The sequence below is a fragment of the Chelonia mydas genome, chromosome 6, assembly GCF_015237465.2.
Source record: "Chelonia mydas isolate rCheMyd1 chromosome 6, rCheMyd1.pri.v2, whole genome shotgun sequence".
NCBI classification, from domain to species: domain Eukaryota; kingdom Metazoa; phylum Chordata; order Testudines; family Cheloniidae; genus Chelonia; species Chelonia mydas.
In genome coordinates, this window is record NC_051246.2 from 75,741,064 (window position 1) to 75,761,776 (window position 20,713).

The window sequence follows — 20,713 nt, forward strand, 5'->3', positions numbered from 1 at the left end:
TACTGTGTATATGTGTGGTAGTCTTTTGTCTGGCGAAAAAAAATTCCCTGGAACCTAACCCCGCCTATTTACATTAAGTCTTATGGGGAAATTGAATTCACTTAACATCGTTTCGCTTAAAGTAGCATTTTTCAGGAACATAACTACAATGTTAAGTAAGGAGTTACTGTATTGTGATATGTGGATATCTGGAGACCATTTTTGTGGATCGCAGATGGATATGGATGCAAATTTTATCTCTAAAGCCCTGCAAATCTGTGGATATCCGCTTTATATCTGCAGATCATTTTTGCAGATCGCAGATCGGATGTGGATACAAATTTCATATCTGTGCAGAGCTTTAAGTATTAGCCTTATTTCACATTTGCTAGCTTTGGATGTCATTACTCAACTTTGACATTATTTAAACACAGGCATTTTTCTTGTTATGAATATGAAATATAATGTTACTGAATGAATATGAAATATGATATGTCTATAGAAATTTGTTCTTTAACAGTTATTAAACAATTTTTAAATTAATCACTTTAAAAGTATAAAGAAAATGATTTATCTTACAACAATCTGGAAAGTTCCTGTTTTCTTGTGCATATGAATAGATTTGTCTTCACTCAGTCCTACTCTGCATCACCAAAATATCTATTTGTTAGTTTTTATTATTGTTTTATGCAAGACATCAGTGTAATAATTAGAAGATCTTTTGTATTACTTTGGAGTTTTCCATTAAAGATGCTTACTCATTAGAGGTTGGCAACCTTCTGCTTTTCAATTTAAAATGGAATCTTTTCATGGAATTTCTTTAAAATGTTAGAAGTGTCATCATACTTTCCATGCATATTAACGTAAAGCAAAGAAATTACAGCACCTTTCAGGAGGATCCATAGGGGATAGTTAGAGAGATGAGAAATAGACTGTGAAATGAAGTAGCTAAGCAGTAAGAATTATTTTTCACCATGTAATGCAAAAGAGACCAGGCATTAAAAGCATAGGTGAGGTCTGCAGGAGATAGGTTAATGTAACTCACATGCTTATATTGCAGTATCTGATGTTCAAATAAAAGAAGAGAAGTAATGAAGAGGAGAGATGGATTATAGTTGAGTCCTATGTGCATATACACATGCAGAAAATGGGCCATGGCAATTTGGGAAAGACCGGAGGGGTGTGGTAGCTACTAGATATGCTTAGTGGCTGTTTCCAAAGCTGTACATAACAGTTTCAATTAAGGGCAAGCATTCTCATAGGTTCCACACTTTCACCATCTGTGTACTGGAGCTCAAACGAAAAAAGGTTACAAGTATGGGCATTAGAGACAACACTGTGAACTCAGGGGTTGGTTGATGTAGGACCAAGAGATGTGTCTGCTATGAGGGCTGGCTCTCAGTACCTGTACTGCTTTGGAATAGGCTACAGATTCCCTTGCTTGCTAGAAACTGAGGAAACAGTCAGCTTTTAGCTCAGGGACTGGAATTCCTGCTGCCTGTAAGGATCTTTGTATTATTGTTTTGCTGAAAAGAGTCTTGAAATGTTTGGTGGGGAACTGTGAGGTTGCCATTCTCCTCTGGCTCTGGAGAATCCAAGTCTCTCACACACACATGTTTTTGAGGCCACATTATAGAGACTGAGAAATCATCTCTGTGAGAAGACTAGTGGGCATCTAGATGTATTTGTGTACCAAAGTATAAAAGTGAATATGTTCTGTCAGAATCATGCAATTAAGTGTTTGTAACAGCAACAAAGTGGGGAAGTCTGCATAAGGAACAACAGATTTACCGCCTAATAATTTTCATAGAAATCATAAAAAATAGAATAATAGAAATGTAGGTCTGAAAGGCATCTCCAGAAGTCAAGTCCAGCCCCATGTGCTGAACCAAGTATGCTTAGGTGTTGGTCTAATGTCTTCTTAAAAACCTGCACTGATGGGTATTCCGCACCTCCCTTGAAAGCCTGTTCCAGAGTTTAACTACCCATAGAGTTAGAAAGCTTTTTCTTATATCTAACCTAAATCTCCCTTGCTGCAGATTAAACCCATTATTGCTTGTCCTTCCTTCAGTGGGCTTGGAAAATAATTGATCACAGTCCTTGTCATAAATATAAAGGGAAGGGTAAACCCCTTTAAAATCCCTCCTGGCCAGAGGAAATCTCCTCTCACCTGTAAAGGGTTAAGAAGCTAAAGGTAACCTCGCTGGCACCTGACCAAAATGACCAATAGGGAGACAAGATACTTTCAAAAGCTGGGAGGAGGGAGAGAAACAAAGGGGGTATGTGTGTCTGTCTATATTTTGTCTTTGCCGGGGATAGACCAGGAATGAAGCCTTAGAACTTTTAGTAAGTAATCTAGCTAGGTACATGTTAGATTATGATTTCTTTAAATGGCTGAGAAAAGAATTGTGCTGAATAGAATAACTATTTCTGTCTGTGTATCTTTTTGTAACTTAAGGTTTTGCCTAGAGGGGTTCTCTATGTTTTGAATCTAATTACCCTGTAAGGTATCTACCATCCTGATTTTACAGGGGGGATTTCTTATTTCTAATTACTTCTATTTTTATTAAAAGTCTTCTTGTAAGAAAACTGAATGCTTTTTCATTGTTCTCAGATCCAAGGGTTTGGGTCTGTGGTCACCTATGCAAATTGGTGAGGCTTTTTATCCAACATTTCCCAGGAAAGGGAGGGTGCAAGTGTTGGGAGGATTGTTCATTGTTCTTAGGATCCAAGGGTCTGGGTCTGTAGTCACCTAGGCAAATTGGTGAGGCTTTTTTACCAAACCTTGTCCAGGAAGTGGGGGTGCAAGGTTTTGGGAAGTATTTTGGGGGGGAAAGACGTGTCCAAACAGCTCTTCCCCAGTAACCAGTATTTGTTTGGTGGTGGTAGCGGCCAATCCAAGGACAAAGGGTGGAATATTTTGTACCTTGGGGAAGTTTTGACCTAAGCTGGTAAAGATAAGCTTAGGAGGTTTTTCATGCAGGTCCCCACATCTGTACCCTAGAGTTCAGAGTGGGGGAGGAACCTTGACAGTCCTCGTTATAAAAGTAAAAGCATTTCATATATTTTAAGATAGTTATTAGGTTCCCCCTCAGTTTTCTTTTCACAAGACTAAACATGCCCAGTTTTTCTAACCTTTTATCATTTTTGTTGCTCTTCTCTGGACTCTGTCCACTTTGTCCACATCTTTTTTTTTTTTTTTTTAAAAGTGTGGTACCCAGAAATGGACACAGTATTCCAGTTGAGGCCTCACCAGTTCTTAGTAAAATGGGACAATTACTTCTCATCTCTTACGTATAATACTCCTGTTAATTCACTCCAGAATGATATTAGCCTTTTTAGCAACTACATCACAATACCTGATATTCCCTTAGTGATCCACTATCATCCCAGATCCTTTTCAGCGGTATTACTATCTAGCCAGTTATTCCTCATTTTGCAGTTGTGCATTTGCTCTTTCCTTCTTATATGTAGTACTTTTCACTTGTCTCTATTGAATTTCATCTTGTTGATTTCATACCCCAATTCTCCAATTTGTCACGGTCATTTTGAATTCTAATCCTGTCCTCCAATGTGCTTGCAGCCCTTCTGACCTTGGTTTTGTGCACAAATTTTATAAGCATACTCTCCACTCCATTATTCAAGTCATTAATGAAAATAACAAATAATACCAGACCCTGGAAGGACCCCTGCAGGGCCGCACTAGATACATCAGCCCAGTTTCACAGTGAACATTAATAATACTCTTTAAGGATGCTCTTTCAACCAGTTTTGTACCCATCTTATAGTAACTTCAGCTAGACCACATTTCCCTTGTTTACTTATGAGAATGTCATGTGAAATGCCTCATCCATCTCTTCCTCCTGATTTGGTGGTCTACAGTGGACCCCTACCATGACATCACCCCTGTTATTTTGCCTTTCTTCTTCACCCAGAGAGTTTAATTTGATCTACCTTTCACCTCCTTCTGGACCACAGAACAAGTGTATATATTCTTGATGTATAGTGCAATACCTGCCTTTTTTCCCTGTCTGTCCCTCCTGAACAAACTGTACCTCTCTATACCAATATTTCAATCATGAGATTTATCCCACCACGTCTCATTGGTGCCAAATGGTATGACCTCAAAGGTGCTGCCTTGTATGAGCCCATTTGTCTTCCATTAAAGTTCCTGGGTAATCTAATGTTTACAATACTTGTTTGAGACTGAAGCCTATGCCAGGGATAGCTTCTGTCCCTAATTCTCCACTGTGTTCAATCTAGCAGTGGCCACAGAATTCAGTGGATTAGAGATCCAGCCTTTCTGAGTTTTAGATAACTTCCTGCTGGTCTCTTTGTAGGTGGAAGTGTGCAATATGAAGTCACCCAAGTACTAATAAGAGAGACTAGACTTCAGTTAAAATCTGAGTGTGACAATAATGTGAGATCTTACACCATGGCATTATACAAAGGATTATGAGCCACTAAAACCCTGCCAGAGCAGCAGAGATCATGTATGTAAGTAGGCCTTACAAAGACTTGAAGGCCAGAAGGGTCCATCATGATCATCTAGTCTAACCTCCTGCACATTGCAGGCCACAGACCCTCACCCACCCACTCTGGTAATAGACCTGTAGCCTCTGGCTGAGTTACTGAATTCCTCAAATCATGATTTAAAGACTTCAAGTTACAGAGAATCCACCATTTATACTAATTTAAACCTGCAAGTGACCTGTTCCCTATGCTGCAGAGGAAGGCAACCCCAACTCCCACAGAGTCTTTGATAATCTGATCCAGGGGAAAATTCCCCCCCAACCCCAAATACTTATATGCTAGTAAGTATATAGTTAGTAAACTCAGTTATCTGAATCCCATTGTATCGATGTGGTTCCTTCATGTTACATTTATTGTATAAAGAGTAAAAGACACAACACTTGGTGATGAGGATGGGATTCTAATCCAGGAATACAGTGAAGCAGAGAGTGATTGCAGAAACTTAGTAAAAGTACAAAGGAAACTGGAGCCTACAGCCCCTGGGAATCAGATTTAACTGCACATTTACATAATATTTTAAAGGTTAAAAATTCCTGGTTGTTTGGAGAAAATAGACTTCTTTGATAGCTCAGCAGAGAACTAGCCTACTAGTATTAAGAGACTGGAACAGTATATAATTGCTAATAATATAACTGATGAAAAAAGATGGTGGTTTTACTGAGTGCGATGAGTATTAAAATGTATAACCCACTATGTAACCTAACACCACCTATTAAATCTGCAGACAAATTATTTGCTGAGATTGTTGAAATTCTACAAAATCATCTCTCCCTAAAACCACTGGTAATTGAAGAGTGTTTCTGCTTTTATAAATGGAATCAAAAAGAAAATGTAACAATTTCTGAATATGTGGCTGAAGTCTGGAAATTAAAAGAGCATTGCCAGTTTGGAGGGAGTTTAATGATGAACTAAGGGGTTCCTAGAGTGGGGTATGCAGAAAGAAAGCAATCCAAAAACAGTAATTTACAGAGACTGATTTAATTCTAAAATTTGCAGTATCAGTAGACAGACAAACTGGCACAAATTGAACCATTGCCAGTAAATGCCACAGTAAAATACAAAACTGAAAGTGATCCAGTACTGGCTAAAATGTATGATATGTAATGAATGAATGGCTTATGCACACAAACAACTTCCAGCTTTCTTTGCTTGAAAAGAACAGTTAAGTATATATCAAGGTTGCCTAATGTGTAGTACTAGAGTGGTTATTCCTTCAAAACCCAGACCATATGTATTCTAAGAAGTTGATGAAGGCCATTTGGGAATTGTAAAAATGAAAGTCCTTACCAGGAATTTTGTTTGGTGTCTACAGATTGTTTTTCCATTTCCTTCACATGTGTATCAATGTCAAGTTTGTCATCAAATGTAACACATGCTTAAACATGCTCCTTTGAATCCTTGGGAGTCACCATGGTAATGAATGACCACTTATGGGACACACTTTTTTTAATCGCAGTAGATGCTCATTCTAAATGGCCTGAAGTAGTCTGTATGAATTCAACTAACTCACTGCACAGAGTGGAAGTGTTAAGATTATTGTTTTCATGGACAGAAGTTTCTGAATAGATTATCAGTATCAACCGAACTCAATTCACCTCAGAAGAATTTCAGCTGTTTATCAAAGAAATGGTATTAAACAGGTTACATCAACTCCATACTCTCCTGGTACAAATGGATTTTTATCCACACATTCAAGCAAGAAATTCCTGAAAATTCAGATCCAGATTTGGATTTTGGAAATCCCAAAGTTTTGGAGGGTATTTTGGATTTAGAGTTTCGGCTGGCCCATAATATAGATAGGAGCCTTTTGCAAAGTTCAAATCAGAATCTGGGTTCAAACTTCAAACTCTACTGAAGTTTTAGGGTTTGGAGGTATGGGGTTTTGATTCAGCTCTACTTTCCCACAATAAAAGCACCCAATTTTGTAGTGACTTTTCTCCAGGACAATAACAGCATTTTCCAGAATTACATGGGATTCTTTAATTGTTACCATGAATTCTCATTTATCAAATGTAAACCACTTACCACGTCTCATTGATGTTTTTACTGTTTGCTTGTATCAGGTAGAAAGCTTCTTCAAGTGTGACTATCCTTAGGAACATTTGTTCTTAGATATATTAAATAAGTTTGACCTGTACAATTAATTTTAAATTGTTATGTACCAAATGTGGCTAGGAAAGAATGTCACAATTTTCTGGAAAGTGTCCAGAATAAGTAATACCGAGATTAGATGTAATTAAAAGTAGAGATGACACCTTTTTATGATGCTGAGTTCTAGTATAGGATCAGAATCACAATTTCCCCCCAAGTTCAGGATTGAGATGGAAGTGTTTGGAGCAGGATTCTTTTTTGAAGTACATGTTCACATCTGGATCCAGAACTATGTGCCCCATAAATTCACAGCATTCTGATCCAGGTCTCAGTTTGGACCTACCTCTGATTAAAAGAAATGAGAAAAAATGACCCCGTGGAAAAATCTTTTAAAAAATTAAGATTGATTGATCTTCCTTCTACAAAATGTTTAAACCAGTCTGTGGATTCCTGTAGTATGGGTATGATTCTCTATTGAATCCTATAGGTTGATTTAAAAATTCTAATGAAAAGATAATTCTCTATCAAATTCTATAGGTTAGTTAGAATAATTTCTGTAGATCTCTTTTGGTTTCATTCTTCTTAAATTCAACAGGATTTTTCCACAAAAGAAGGAGTTTTGAGCCCAATCTAGGCCCTGTTGTGTCCTGAGTTCCTCCCACAAAAAGGTGAATATATGCCTCTTTTAATTAGATATTCTATGCTAGAATTCTGAACATCTTTCAAGTCTGCATCTTCAATCAGAATGAAATCTACAGAAGAGTCAGGACTACTTTATTTGATACTTTTTAGGGGAAAGGGATTGAGAGTATATGGAAAGAGAGAGGAAATTATGACATTTATTTTGAGTAAGGATTAGATCCTCAAAAATATTCATGTGCAGTTGGACTGGGGAACTCTTACTTAGAGATATAGAAGTTTAACCAAAAAAGACCTCTTCACAAGGTCCCTAGTTCATAACCAATTATCAAAGTTAATGGTTGTATAAAGCAGTGGTTATCAAACTTTTGTATTGGTGACCCCTTTTGCACAGCAAGCCTCTGAGTGCGACCCCCCTTATAAATTAAAAACACTTTTTTTTATAGTTAGCACTATTATAAATGCTGGAGGTGAAGCCGGTTTGGGGTGGAGGCCAACAGCTCGCAATGTCCCATGTAATAACCTCGTGACCCCCTGAGGGGTCAAGGTCCCCAGTTTGAGAACCCCTGGTGTAAAGAATCATTAAAAGAACAGGAATCCAGATAATGTAAGCTTTTTAGTCTACATTAAGTTTAAAAGGGAGCTTTACAGAACTTGAAAACAAGGTATAATTAATAACTAAATTATGTTTTGTTGAGGTTCATGTTACCATACTACATAACAGGAAAGCATAAACATCCTATATTTCTTTTATATAATTCCAGGTATTTACAAAGTACCTTGCAGTTTGGTAGTGTAATGTCTCAGATGCTAGCAGCATAGTTTGAGCACATATTTCACAATTACATTGAACTGACATAGTTGCATCCATCACTGTATAATCTATCTTATACATCTATTCAGCACAGAGTCCATAAACATTTACAAAACACTCTTGTTTAACAGAAACCCAAAAGGGACAACAAAAATATCCCATTTAACTTCAGAAGTAGAAGCCAATGCTTTACTTTAGCAACAACATTGCAGCTAGCAAGAACTCGTACAGCCTTATACATTTTGCCTTTACTATAGCTTTTGTCACAGATGTGCACATTAATATTGTGTTGAATCAAACACACTATTTATGTGTTTGATCCAATGCAAAATAAGATCAACCCACTATAATAGCCACTCACTATACACAGAAAAAGTTCTGGAGGGTGACAGAGGTAAATCAAAAAAAGGGTCTTCATAAAAACCCATACTTCCCTTTAATAATCATATGCTAAAGTACCAGAAATTACTTGGACAATACAATATACTTCAAAATCAATCATGTTGAATTCAAAATACATTTTTTCACATATTGCTAGCCTTTCATTGACATATATTTTCCCTCTGAAAATTAGGAATATTAAAAAAATTACTTACACAGTGGTCATTTACGTGAATTAATTGGATAGTTATAGAAAAAACATGTCTTTCATGATAACTACCATTAACTAAATTATAGGCCAGCTCCACTAAAAACAAACTTCACTGAAAACAATGACAAATTCAGGGTAACTAGCACAAAATCTCCTGCATTATCTCTGCACTGTGCAAGTATTTCATGTCACACTGTGTTATCATGTTAAGTATATTGTGACATGCAATACGGAGATGGGCCCAAATCAAAACTCTAGATCCAAATACCCCTGAAGTTTGATAGAGGCTAGATAGATCTGGATTTGAACCCTGTGACCTGGGCTCATCTCTAGTGCAGTATTTGTAATTCCTTACAGGACCTTTATTTTGTCATCTTTTTATAAACACTTAATTATTCTCAGTCTTTTCTTATACCCTCTGATTTCTGTTGCCATTTCCTTTGTTTCCTCCTGGGTTTTTTGACACTTGATTTTATTACACTGCAGTGAGCCAGATCATTACCCCACTTCAGCAGCTTTGTGCTGCAAGTGGCCGTAATGACAGTGAATCCATCTATATGAGATCTCCTGTCAAACGGAATCCTCCATGCAGCCCCAAACCACAATGCCACCTTGAACACCCCACCCCTCCTTTCAGGAGAGGCATTACTGGGGGATCCTTAGACCCCAGCAAACCTCATTTCCTGGAACAGCCCCTTGTGTCCTGCACTAACTTGCACCTGGGCTCAGGGCCTGCACATGCTGGCCCCAGAATCCAGGAGCCACAAAGGTGGTTAACAGCCACCTTTCCCCTCACCCAGCAGTTCGACCGGCCCAGAAGATCTGGCCAAAGAGAACATATAATTCCAAACAAATTAATTAGGCAATATTTGTAAAGTTCTTTGAAGATCAAAAGTGCTGCATAAGTGCTAAATAATATTAAGATTAATATAGAAACTATCAGAGGTGAGTCACAAAAAAATCTTGTTTTCATCTTCCAGCAATACCAATTTTCTCAGTATTTTTAATAACTTCATGATATATTGATGACTGCATGACATCAGTTTATATTTTTCCTGTGTTCTGTATATCATTAAACTAAAGGTAGATTTTCTGAGGGGGCGTAGTGGAGTTAAAGAAGAGATTCTAATTTGCACCATCACTTTGCATTGATATAGTGACTTTAAAATAACCCTTCCAGGTATATGAAGAAATAAAAATTCAGAAATTTCTGCTAACTACTTGTTTCCAGGTGATACTAACTTGTATAATAGCCTTGGTATGGGCATTGGGTTCTTAATATTACACCAATGTAACATTATGCATTATACGACCTATGAGTCCTCCCTCCACCCAGAAAAGTTATCCTACAATAGAACATTTTCTTAGCTTTATACTTGCCCTCAACAGATTTGCCCATTTGGGATCCAAAAGATCCCCCAATGCTTTATTTTGGGCACTACTGTTTTCACTTTTAAATGGTCCTTGTGCCATTTCATCAGGCTATGGAATAGTGTCACAAGGGAAGTAGTGCAAGGTCCATTGCTAGGGATGTATAAAACTAGAATAGACAAAACACTAGAAAATTCACAGGAAAACAGCCTTGCAACTGCAGGGAGATGGACTGGATGACCTAACAGGTCTATCCATCGCTAATTTCCAGGGGTTTGTGATTCACTCTACTCGTTCTCTGGCTGAAAGGGAACACCACAGGCCCCTAAGATGTTGACAGTAATGCAGCTCCATTGCGTGACTGCAGACACCCATAGACACTCATAGCAGCTGCTGTTTTCCTCTGGAACCCATGCACAAGACTGTCATTATGCAAAATTTGGCCTTTCTGTGCGGGAATTTTTGTCCCCAGACATGTAAAGCAACAACTTTGAAAAGAAAGAACTGCAGCCAATTTACGATGCATGGACAATGTCACTACATACTTTTTATGTTTGCCTCTCATTGTATATTTCAATTATAGCAGTTTTGTATTACCCTGCCAGTACAACTTCTCTTCCACTTTTTTCTTTTTCCATTGACAGAAGAGTAGCATCTTGAAAGTTTTTCTGAAAGTTTTGTTACAGAGAGCATAACAAATAGGGTTAACAGTGCTATTCACATAGCACAGCCAATATCCAAGGTGCCACAGTGTTAGAGGAATGCAGTCTGAGCAAAATGTGGAGACTAATACCATTATATTGTAGGGAGTCCAAGTGATGATAAAAGCTAGAAGAATGGCACTTAAAGTCTGGGCTGCTTTGCGCTCCTTTATAAGGACCATTCTTTTCCTTTTAGTGATTTGGTTACTTAAATTTGGATCCATGCTTTTGATGGAAGGGTCCTTTGATAAAGCAGCAGAACAAGGAGTTATTTTTACTTTTCGGCAACCATTGTTGGTTTCCTGGGTGCCATCAGCCTTAACCACCAAGTGGAATTTATAGGCCACACATTTTGGACTTTTTTGCACTTGGCTTTTGGCTGGAGATAGAAAGTATTTCTGAGTCTCAAAATCATTTTCCATAGGGTGGTCTTTGATAAAAACTTCCTTATTCTCCTCCTCATTAAACTCTTCTTTCTTATCTTTGGCTGGACTCTTGTAAGTTACTTGAAAAACTGAATCAGTGGCAGGTTTGTCCTCTTCTTCTGAGGATGCGTAGCTGCTGCAGGTGGTTAGCTGGTCTGCCTTAGACCAATCATTACAAGTATTTGGTGTTTGAGGTACTTTTGCAGTGGCTGAAGTGCTTCGACTGGATGAAGACCATGAAGCCTGACACCTCTCCCTTTTGGCTAAATTTTGTTGCTTGCAACTAAAACAGGACTTCAGAAGAGCTTTCTGGGGTTTTATCATCTCAGGCTCTGCCGCAGACTCAGAGCCTTGAAGTTCAGCAAGGTCCTTGGTACGTTTCTCAGTCTCTTTATAAATGCGGCAATATAAAATAGTCATCACTGACACTGGGATGTAGAAAGCAGCAATTGCAGTGCCGAAGGTGATAATGGGTTCATACAAAAATTGTATGTGGCATTCTTCAGATGGGACAGTTCGTTCTCCCTCAAAATACTGCCAGCATAAGATTGGTGGTGCCCACAGAATAAAGGAAATTAACCAAGCTAGACCAATCATAATGCCGGCCCTTTTGGGTGTGCGCTTAGCCCTGTAGGTTAGAGGTCTTGTGATGGAAAAGTATCGATCAAAACTGATAACTAGCAAATTCATTACTGAGGCATTGCTAGCTACATAGTCCAATGCTAGCCACAGATCACATGCCAGACTTCCAAGAGACCAATGGCCTATTAGTATATAAGATGTGTAAAGATTCATAGAAAATATTCCAATGATGAGGTCTGCACAAGCAAGGCTGAGCAAGTAATAATTGTTAACAGTTTTGAGTTGACTGTTGACTTTGAAGGATATCATTACAAGAATGTTTCCCACTATGGTTATTAGGCTTACAATCGCGGTGACAGTGGCAATTGTAATGACTTCCCAAAGGCTATGCCCTTCTAACTGTTTATGGTTAACAGAAGTACTGTTTACAAAGGTTGAATTTACTTCCATTCTTGTTCTTAGTGTATTATCATCAGGATATTAAGAATGTTTTCTGTACTTGATAATATTTTTTGAAGAGACCTGTAAAGAATAAAGGGGAGAGAGAGAGTGCAGCTCATTAAACAGCACAGGACTTTCAACAGACTTATTTAGCACAAAATATTGACATTTTAAGTCATTGTATATATAGAATGTTGGAAGCAGTAAAAATGTTATTTTAATGTTTTAAATAACACAAATTGCTCCAAATGACTGTTTTTGCTGCAAATGAAACATTATAATCAGATTATTTTCATGCTTTCTTTGCATTGTGATTGCTGTTTCCACCATTCTACTCATAAATTAAAGGTGCATTTTAGGGAACTTTGCTGCATTCTGTAGATCCTGAAACAATGCTAAGTGCAGCCAAAATAACTACTGTTTCATAAAGTATTCAGTCTTGTCACCCCTTATCTCTTAAATATTTTAGTAGGATACAGGACATGTTCTTCGATGCACAGACATTTAAAGTTTCACAAAACAATGAGACAGGGATTCATAGTGTTCCTTTTTGAATGTAGTGCACTGTGCATCATAATTGCCAACATTTCAAAAACAAATTAGGAAGATTCTGTGAAGAAGCCAGTGTTTGGGGAACCATCAGGAGAACCGAGGGTAAGAGTGGGTAGATGAGTTGAGTGTGTCTGGAGGAGGCAGGAGGGAAAGATGCAGTTGGAGGAGCTTGGGGAGACACAAGAGCAGTATTGGTGTTAAAGAGGATTGGGGGGTGCCTGGGGTTAGATTAAAGAGCTAGATAGAAGAGAGGTTGTGGAGTTGAGGGATTTGGTGAGAGAGAGAGAGAGAGAGAAAGAGCAGTCACTAGATTTTGGTAGAGGTGGGAAGAGGGTTAGACTACACATAGAAAGGAGATAGCTAGGTTGGTGGCGAGTCAGGAATAGAGGGCAACTGGTTCTGGTCTGGGTAGGGGAAGACTGAAAGAGGAGTTGCTCTGTAGTAGCAACTTCTCTGCTCGAAGTAAACAATTAGTGGTTCAAGATACTTCACTCCCTGCCTCCTCCTTCCCTCTACTTAAAAGACTAGCAACTCAAGCCAAATATGGGAGGAATAGTACAGAATACTATGGGCTGGAATAGTGGCTGCAGCCTTGCACCATGGCACTGGCTTGTGGGTTCCCAGCCACTTTGCACTCCATCTGCGTATAATTCAAATACTCAGACTTTATACAGGTGGATTTAATCAGAACAAATACATAACTTGTACTAGTAGGTTTGGAGCACACTATGAAAATACACAGCAAACCATTACACATCGCAATGTGTTTTATATTCAACAGCATAATTCTCAGCTGAAATACACATTTTCAAAGCAGGGCACAGGTGCTGCCTATACAGATTCCATGAAATAATAGTCTGTTGTAATGTTGAAATGCACCTAATATTTGCATTACTTTGAGCAATTTAGCACCAGTATTGCCTATCTATATCCTGGGGTGGTGTTAAAGTGTATTTTGAAGAGGGGGCAAATATATATTGTTGTGACCACTATCTTTTTAAAATCTATTGTATACTTTTGAAATAAAACCCCTTCAGTAATATTCATTCATGAAATAACGCTAATTGTAGTTAATGGTGTTATTCCAGGGATGAATTTGGTTGCTTGTATTTAAGACGCTAGCAAAATTGTTTCAGAGTAGCAGCCGTGTTAGTCTGTATCCGCAAAAAGAAAAGGAGGACTTGTGGCACCTTAGAGACTAACAAATTTATTAGAGCATAAGCTTTTGTGGGCTACAGCCCACTTCATTGGATTGTTTTGAAGTTCTGGTTTTGAACTACAAGGAACCTTCTCACCTTGCCCAGTCTACACAATGGCCATTCATAATTGTAGTGCCTGTGCTCAAGAAGCACTGGGGCTGCTCCTTTTGTGCATCCCTGAGGGCACATAATGCTGCAAAGTGGGGTGGGGTAGAGGGAGAAGGTGTGTCCATAGCCCCAACCTCACTCCGTAAAATGTTAAGTCTGGCATTGTCAGTGTAGTGCCGCTGTACACTGGCCCTCTCAAAGAGGTCTCCCCAAATTGTGCAGTTCCATGCTGCTGTTTACTTGCACCAGTGGATAAGTGCCATAACTTGGAGCTGTCAAAAATCTCTGCTCTTTGATGGATCATTCAAGCACTTATGAAGATATTTTATTTGTCCTATTAGATGAAATATGACCATATAATTTCCAGAATAAGACAAACAGTAGTTAAGCTTTTAGGGTATATACACACAGGATATTACTATTTATTTATTACTGATAATAATATTACTATAATATTACTAATTATTTATTACTGATTGAGGATCTACAGTATTCTTAGCACAGTACAAAATATAGAAGACAACTCCTCTGAAAAGTTAATGTTTTAAAAGACAGCAAAAACAGTTCAGACAGAAATACCAGATAGAAGTAATTCTCAAAGCAAGCATGTTGGTAATATGCTTATATCTATCTATCTACTGGGGGGAAGGGATGGTGAAAGGGAGTCTATAGGCTGGAGGATAGTCAGAACAGAGGACCACTGATTCTGGTCTGGGTAGGAGAAGGCTGAAGGAGATGTTCTGTAGCAGCCACCTCCTCTCCTCCAGGAACAAAATTAGTGGCTCAAGCCATTTTGCCCCTCTGACTCCTCCTCGCCTCCAGGTAAAGAAGCATCAGAATTACGTGGTTTGTTCATTGTTCCTGGAGGATTCTATTGGTGACTCAGACTCTTTTGGTACATAATCTGTTTAGTATCATGTACAATTTATAGCACTCTCCTTCCTGCAGAAGACTCATCAAACTAAGCAAATAATAAAGAGCAAGGTCAGGTGTTAAACAAAGTTTCCCCAATAAGATTACGCTTCATAAAAGAAGTGTGTTTTAAGGAATAATTATGAAGTTTAACAGAAGGCAGCACAAACATTAGAGTGGGAAAAAGATACATTTGGGGCATATGGCAGGTGGCTTGGGGTGAGTTAGATATCAGGGACCTGTTTCTCAGTTTTGGTGGAAGAAACATTTGGGGGCCTACCCAGTCCCTGCAGTAAAATACAGCAGCTTCAGTCCTGCTTTAACTTAAGCCCCATTTACACAAAGACATTGCATCTATTTAACAAAACTAGTGTCTAGATTTATTTAGTTAGGTCAGTGCAATCTTTACAAGGTGGGATATCTGATATATGTAGGAGTTTAGTGTGGTTGTTTTGTCTAATCATAGAATCATAGAATATCAGGGTTGCAAGGGACCTCAGGTGGTCATCTAGTCCAACCCCTTCTCAAAGCAGGACCTAATCCCCAACTTGTTCTCCCAGTTATGGAGCTTGTTCCTGGAGTAAAAGAATTATAGGGCCCACTTGCTTGTGAACATCTGTGTGCTTCTGTAGCTGGAAGCAGACGTACTCTCTCCTAAACAGTGTGTTGGTTTCGGCTGGGCACACATCTGGATGGTCCCAACCTTGTGCAGCCTATTCCAGGCACACTTATCCAAGAATGTCAGTCAGATCTAGGGTGCATGAACTCTAACTCTTCTCCATCCAAGCACCCATTGCTTGTCTAGATCTTAGGCACAGGCTAGACAGACAATTTCAGATTCCCATCCTCTACCTATTTGGTGCTGTCTACAGGAGCTGCTTCTTTCAAACCACTGAATGGCAAGTGGGCTACAATCCCATTAAAGTAATATATTAGTATGCTGATGCATGATTTATGCTCATCACTATGAATATACAATTAAAAGTGACTGGGTGAAAAAAAGTATGCCCAGGATTTTCAAAAGTGACTAAATAATTCATAGAATCATAGAATATCAGGGTTGGAAGGGACCTCAGGAGGTCATCTAGTCCAACCCCCTGCTCAAAGCCGGACCAATCCCCAACTAAATCATCCCAGCCAGAGCTTTGTCAAGCCTGACCTTAAAAACCTCTAAGGAAGAAGAATCCACCACCACCCTCCTAGGTAACCCATTCCAGTGCTTCACCACTCACCTAGTGAAAAAGTTTTTCCTAATATCCAACCTAAACTTCCCCCACTGCAACTTGAAACCATTATGCCTTGTTCTGTAATGTGGCATGATGTTGTATAGTGAAGGCATCAGTGTAGTTGTGGTGATTTTTGTGGTGTGTGATTGTGTTTCATGAGGAGCGTGGTGCTGTTAATTATTGTGGATCTTGTTGTTTTGTGCAAAGGATCATTGTACTTGTGCTGTGTGGATAGACTGGAGTGGTTGTGCTCTGAGATGTGGCTAGGTATTGTGGGTATGACATTCTGGGCAGAGATGCTGGTACAATTTTTATAGTAGGGGTGCTAAAAGTGGAAACCATGTATTTGGTTGTTACTACTACTTCAAGCCAGGGGGTGCTGCCACACCCCCAGTTCCAGCACCCCTGATTCTGGGATGCAAACCAGACCACTGAGGGAGTGTGTCACCCTTGCCCTGTAAGTTGGGGTGCCTCAAAAGGCTTTGCTGCTGTTACTCCCAACCTGGGCTTCTCACAAACATTCAAACAGCATGCAGGTCACACCCTGAGTGTCTGTGTATAGACAAGGCCCTGGTCCAGCAACCCTGACCCCAGCAGCATGTCAGCAAACAGCAGCCACACTTTGGAAGCCTTGGTTACTACTTGCAGGGTGACCCCCAACACACTCTCAGTCCTGGATTTCCCCCTAAAACGTGTGTACTGCACTGTCTAGCCATCTCCTGGACAGTTCAAATATATTAGGTCTGTTGCCCCTTTAAGGGGATCAACATACAACAATCTGCTACCTTAAATGAAGTTAACCAAACAATTCACAATACCAGATTATTTTAATTAAAGAATAAAAGAACTTTAGTTAATTACAAAGAGACAGTTTTTGAGTACAAGTAAAGAGGCATTAAGGTTAGAAACATCACAAGAAAAATAAAAATGAAACACTTTCTAAACTTAACAGAATAGATTTGATTCAAAGTGAAATCCCTTAGCACGTTTCCAGTAACACTCCTGACCAAACTCTCAGGCCAGGATCGACTCCCAAAATCCAACAGTTGTCTTTTGTCTTTTTAGGTGAAAAGAGAGAGATGGACCGGGAGAGATACAATGGGCTGTTTTACCCCTCACTTTTATAGTTTAGTCACCCTTTGAAATGCATTTTCCAGAAAGTGACCCCTAGATAAAGTTCTTCCCAGCTGAGAGCAAGGAGGCATGGGGTCTGATGGGGTAGAGGTTTCATGCTAAGATGCAGATCTGTTTGTTCCTCCCACTCTTCCCTGCCAAAGAATGGCTACTTGATATGTGACAGCCCATCAGTTTTGATGTCACCTGGCTAGAGGCGTCAACTTTTGAAGTCTTTAAACCATGATTTGAGGACTTCAATAGCTCAGACATAGGTGAGAGGTTTATCGCAGGAATGGGTGGGTAAGATTCTGTGGCTTGCACTGTGCAGGAGGTCAGACTAGATGATCATAATGGTCTCTTCTGACCTTAATATCTATGAATCTATGAACTTGTCCTTTGTCTTTGAAAAACAGATTTATCCACTCCACAGACTTGTCCAGTAAACACACTTCAGTCACGATTTCAGCTTATGTTCATAACTTTACATATAATGTTGCTACATACACTTCACCATGATATTACTGACCAGAAAGTTATTAGTTTTCAAATGATACCTTACAAGGCATATTTTGTACATTACAATAGTGTGTAGGGTGTGAATACAGAGGTCCATTTGGTCACCGTGAGTTTAGTGTACTTGTGGCAATTGTGGCAGCTCACTATGGTTGTTTGTGAGCATTAATATGGTTGTGATATGTGTGTCATGGTTGTGTTGTGTTGTGTGGAAATCAATGCTAATGGGGTCTCAATATGTTAGGTCAGGATATTGTGTGTAGTGAAGGTGCTCACTAGGCTGTTGCAGGTGCATAGGGGGCTCATTGTGTTTACGTTGTGTGGGGAGGGTCAATGTTACGGGGTGTCTGTGTGCAAGAATGGGCCAATGGTGGGGTTTGGTGTGTTGTGTAGCCATTGTGGAGTGTATGTGAGAGAGAAGGGCTGTGTGTGCAGGGAACTTGGTGAGTTGTGGTTGTGTTGTTGCATGGTTTAGTTGTTATGGGATTTGGTATGCTTAGTTGTAAGGGTCTCAGTGTTATGCTGTGTTAGTGGTCACTGTGGTTGTGTTGTGTGGGGCCCCTGTGATTATATTGTGTAGGGGTCACCGTGGTTGCGAGGGGCTTGGTATGGATGTGTTGTGCAGGAATCACTGTGGTAGTGAGGGGCTCCGGGTGGTTATTTTGGGCAAGGGGTGTCACTGGTTGCGAGGGGCTCGGGGTGGTTGTGTGGTGTTGGACTTGGGGTGATTCTGTTGTGTGCGGTGTTGGGCTCGGGGTGGATATTTTGGGGCGGGGTGTCCCTGGTTGCGAGGGGCTCGGGGTGGTTGTGTTGTGTAGGGGTCACTGTGGTTGTGTGAGGGGCTCGGGGTGGTTGTGAGGGACTCAGGGTGGCTTGTTGTGCTATGCGGTGGTGGGCAGGGGTCGCTGTGGTTGGGAAAGATTTGAGGGGCCGGGGCGTTGTGCCGTCCCGGTGGGAGCGGACCCGGCGCCCCCTCTTTCGGGCCTGCCCGGTGGTTGTTTCCGGAGGCGGGGACCGGCGCGGCGCGGGCCAGGCCGGTTCTCGGCTGCACGCGCAGCAGGAAGGAGAGGCGCTGCCGGGCCATGCAGGCGGAGCGCGGCGGAGGCGGCGGCGGGCGGCCCAGGCGGGGAGGCTACAGGCAGGGCAGGAGGAGGCCCGGCGGCGGGGATAGAGCAGCAGAAGGCGGCGGGGACGGACACAGCCGAGGAGGCGGGGGCCGCGGAAGAGGCGGCGCTCATGGGCGCGGAGGAGGCGGGGGCCGAGGCAGGCGAGACCCTCGGAGCCGGGGGGCAGCGTCTCCCCCCCCTGCTCGCTACCACAGACGGGTAAGAGGGAGCAGAGACCGCGGCACGCGCCCGCCCCGGGAAGGGGCTGCTGCAGCCACCACAGCAGGCACAGGCCCCGCTCGGCCCCTGGCTGCTGCTCGCTTCCCGGCACGCGCCCCCTCGCTGACTAGAGGTGCAGGCTGGGCTGAGAGGAGCGCCCTGCAGGAGGGGAGCCGTAACCCCCCCGCAGCAGTGCTGGGTCTGAAAATTACCCGGGAGGTGGTGGCGAGCCGAGCCCGGGGCTGGACTCCCCCGAGCCTGTTTTGTGAGACTCCGGGGAGGGTAACACGCTGTGCAGCGCTTGAAATGCAGATTTGGATTTCGTGGCGTGAATCCATCTCTAGTGTAACACTGAAAAGTGCCGCTTGCCAGAACGCGTTTGTTTGGCAGAGTGGGAGGAGCGAGGCACCAACTACTGGCACCAGTGACTAGCTGCAGAAGCTGAGAGGCCACTGTGCCCACCCCGGCATATCACACGTCACCCACCCCTTTCACTTAAATTCTGCTTGTGGCGTTGTGCTGTGTTTTTTGGGATCAGTGGTTCAGTATTTCTGATTCTTATACTGTGGTTCTTCCTCATGCCGTCTGGTTAATCTCCCAGTTAAATTGTGAGTGAGCTCCTGACTATAGTAGTGGTCTGGCACCATGGGGAGCCAGGTGTAGATAGAGCAGCTGCTTCTGCCACGTTTCTGATCGCACTCTGAGCCCTTAGATGATGTGATGATTTAGAATGTTGGTGTCAGCTGGTGTATCAGCTATGTTCTGGCTCCCACCATTGCTTATGCTGGTATATGGCCTTAACCCCAGTCCTGCAGTGTAACGCACAAATGGATCCTGGTGCAGAATCAGGGCCTTAAAGTATAAAATGAAACTGTTGGTTGGTGCCATTACATAAAGTGTATTCACTAGTAATGTCATTTATATACAATATAAACTTCTATGGTGTTACATACATAAAAATGACTGGACTCTCTATTTTGAATATTAAGTTTTGTTTTCAATCCTGGGGCATACAAATGCAGGTGGAATAAAAGCACTCTGCAGCACCTGCAATAATTGAGAAAACCAATAGCTTTGGCTTACTTTGTGCTGGATCCTGCAAGAGTACAGGCAACAGGAAATAGGACGTAAAGTCTTAAAGAGTTTTGACATCTACTGCAGAGAATATAACAAAGATAACTGCCCCATGATAAGCCTTGTCTGCAGGAGAAAGTGCTTGCAAAATTTATTTAATTCAGTTAATTTAATTCAGTTGAAGCTATTTGTGTGTGGGGGGGGAGGCAGGCAGGCATGTGAGCCCATGCATGTGTGTGGCCTTTAAATAACAACAGTTTCAACCTTTGTATAATTTTTTTAACTGGATATTTTTGTATATATTCCAGTATTGTTGATTATTTACAGACAGTTTTTCTAACTTTAAAGGGAAACAGTCAACCTAAAATTACATTTCTGTATGAATTTTTTAATCTGATATTTTTGGAAGTAGCCCCCAAAGGTTTACTATAACTAAGAGAACAGAGAGTGTTTTTTAGTTCTCTATTTTCTCAGTTTGTTTGCTTTGTGCATTTGACAATACTTTCACTATTTTATTGAT

The 20,713-nt window shown here is 40.8% G+C and overlaps 2 protein-coding genes across 3 annotated transcripts in view; one reads left to right on the top strand and one right to left on the bottom strand.

Annotated features, from left to right (window-relative positions):
• Positions 1–6,790: 6,790 nt before the first annotated feature.
• The window catches only part of CHRM5 (cholinergic receptor muscarinic 5), an 81,289-nt gene continuing 67,366 nt past the window's right edge, over positions 6,791–20,713 (bottom strand). The window contains exon 2 of the mRNA XM_043548086.1: positions 6,791–12,249. Coding sequence (XP_043404021.1) covers positions 10,597–12,177 — 1,581 coding nt within the window. The 5' untranslated portion in view covers positions 12,178–12,249 and the 3' untranslated portion in view covers positions 6,791–10,596. The remainder of the gene's footprint in view (positions 12,250–20,713) is intronic.
• The window catches only part of AVEN (apoptosis and caspase activation inhibitor), a 174,785-nt gene continuing 172,786 nt past the window's right edge, over positions 18,715–20,713 (top strand). Inside the window, exon 1 of one of the 2 annotated variants that reach the window (XM_043548087.1) lies at positions 18,715–19,119. In XM_043548087.1, the coding sequence (XP_043404022.1) occupies positions 18,877–19,119 (243 nt within the window). In that variant the 5' untranslated portion in view covers positions 18,715–18,876. The remainder of the gene's footprint in view (positions 19,120–20,713) is intronic. The other variant, XM_037900504.2, reaches the window with a different exon arrangement.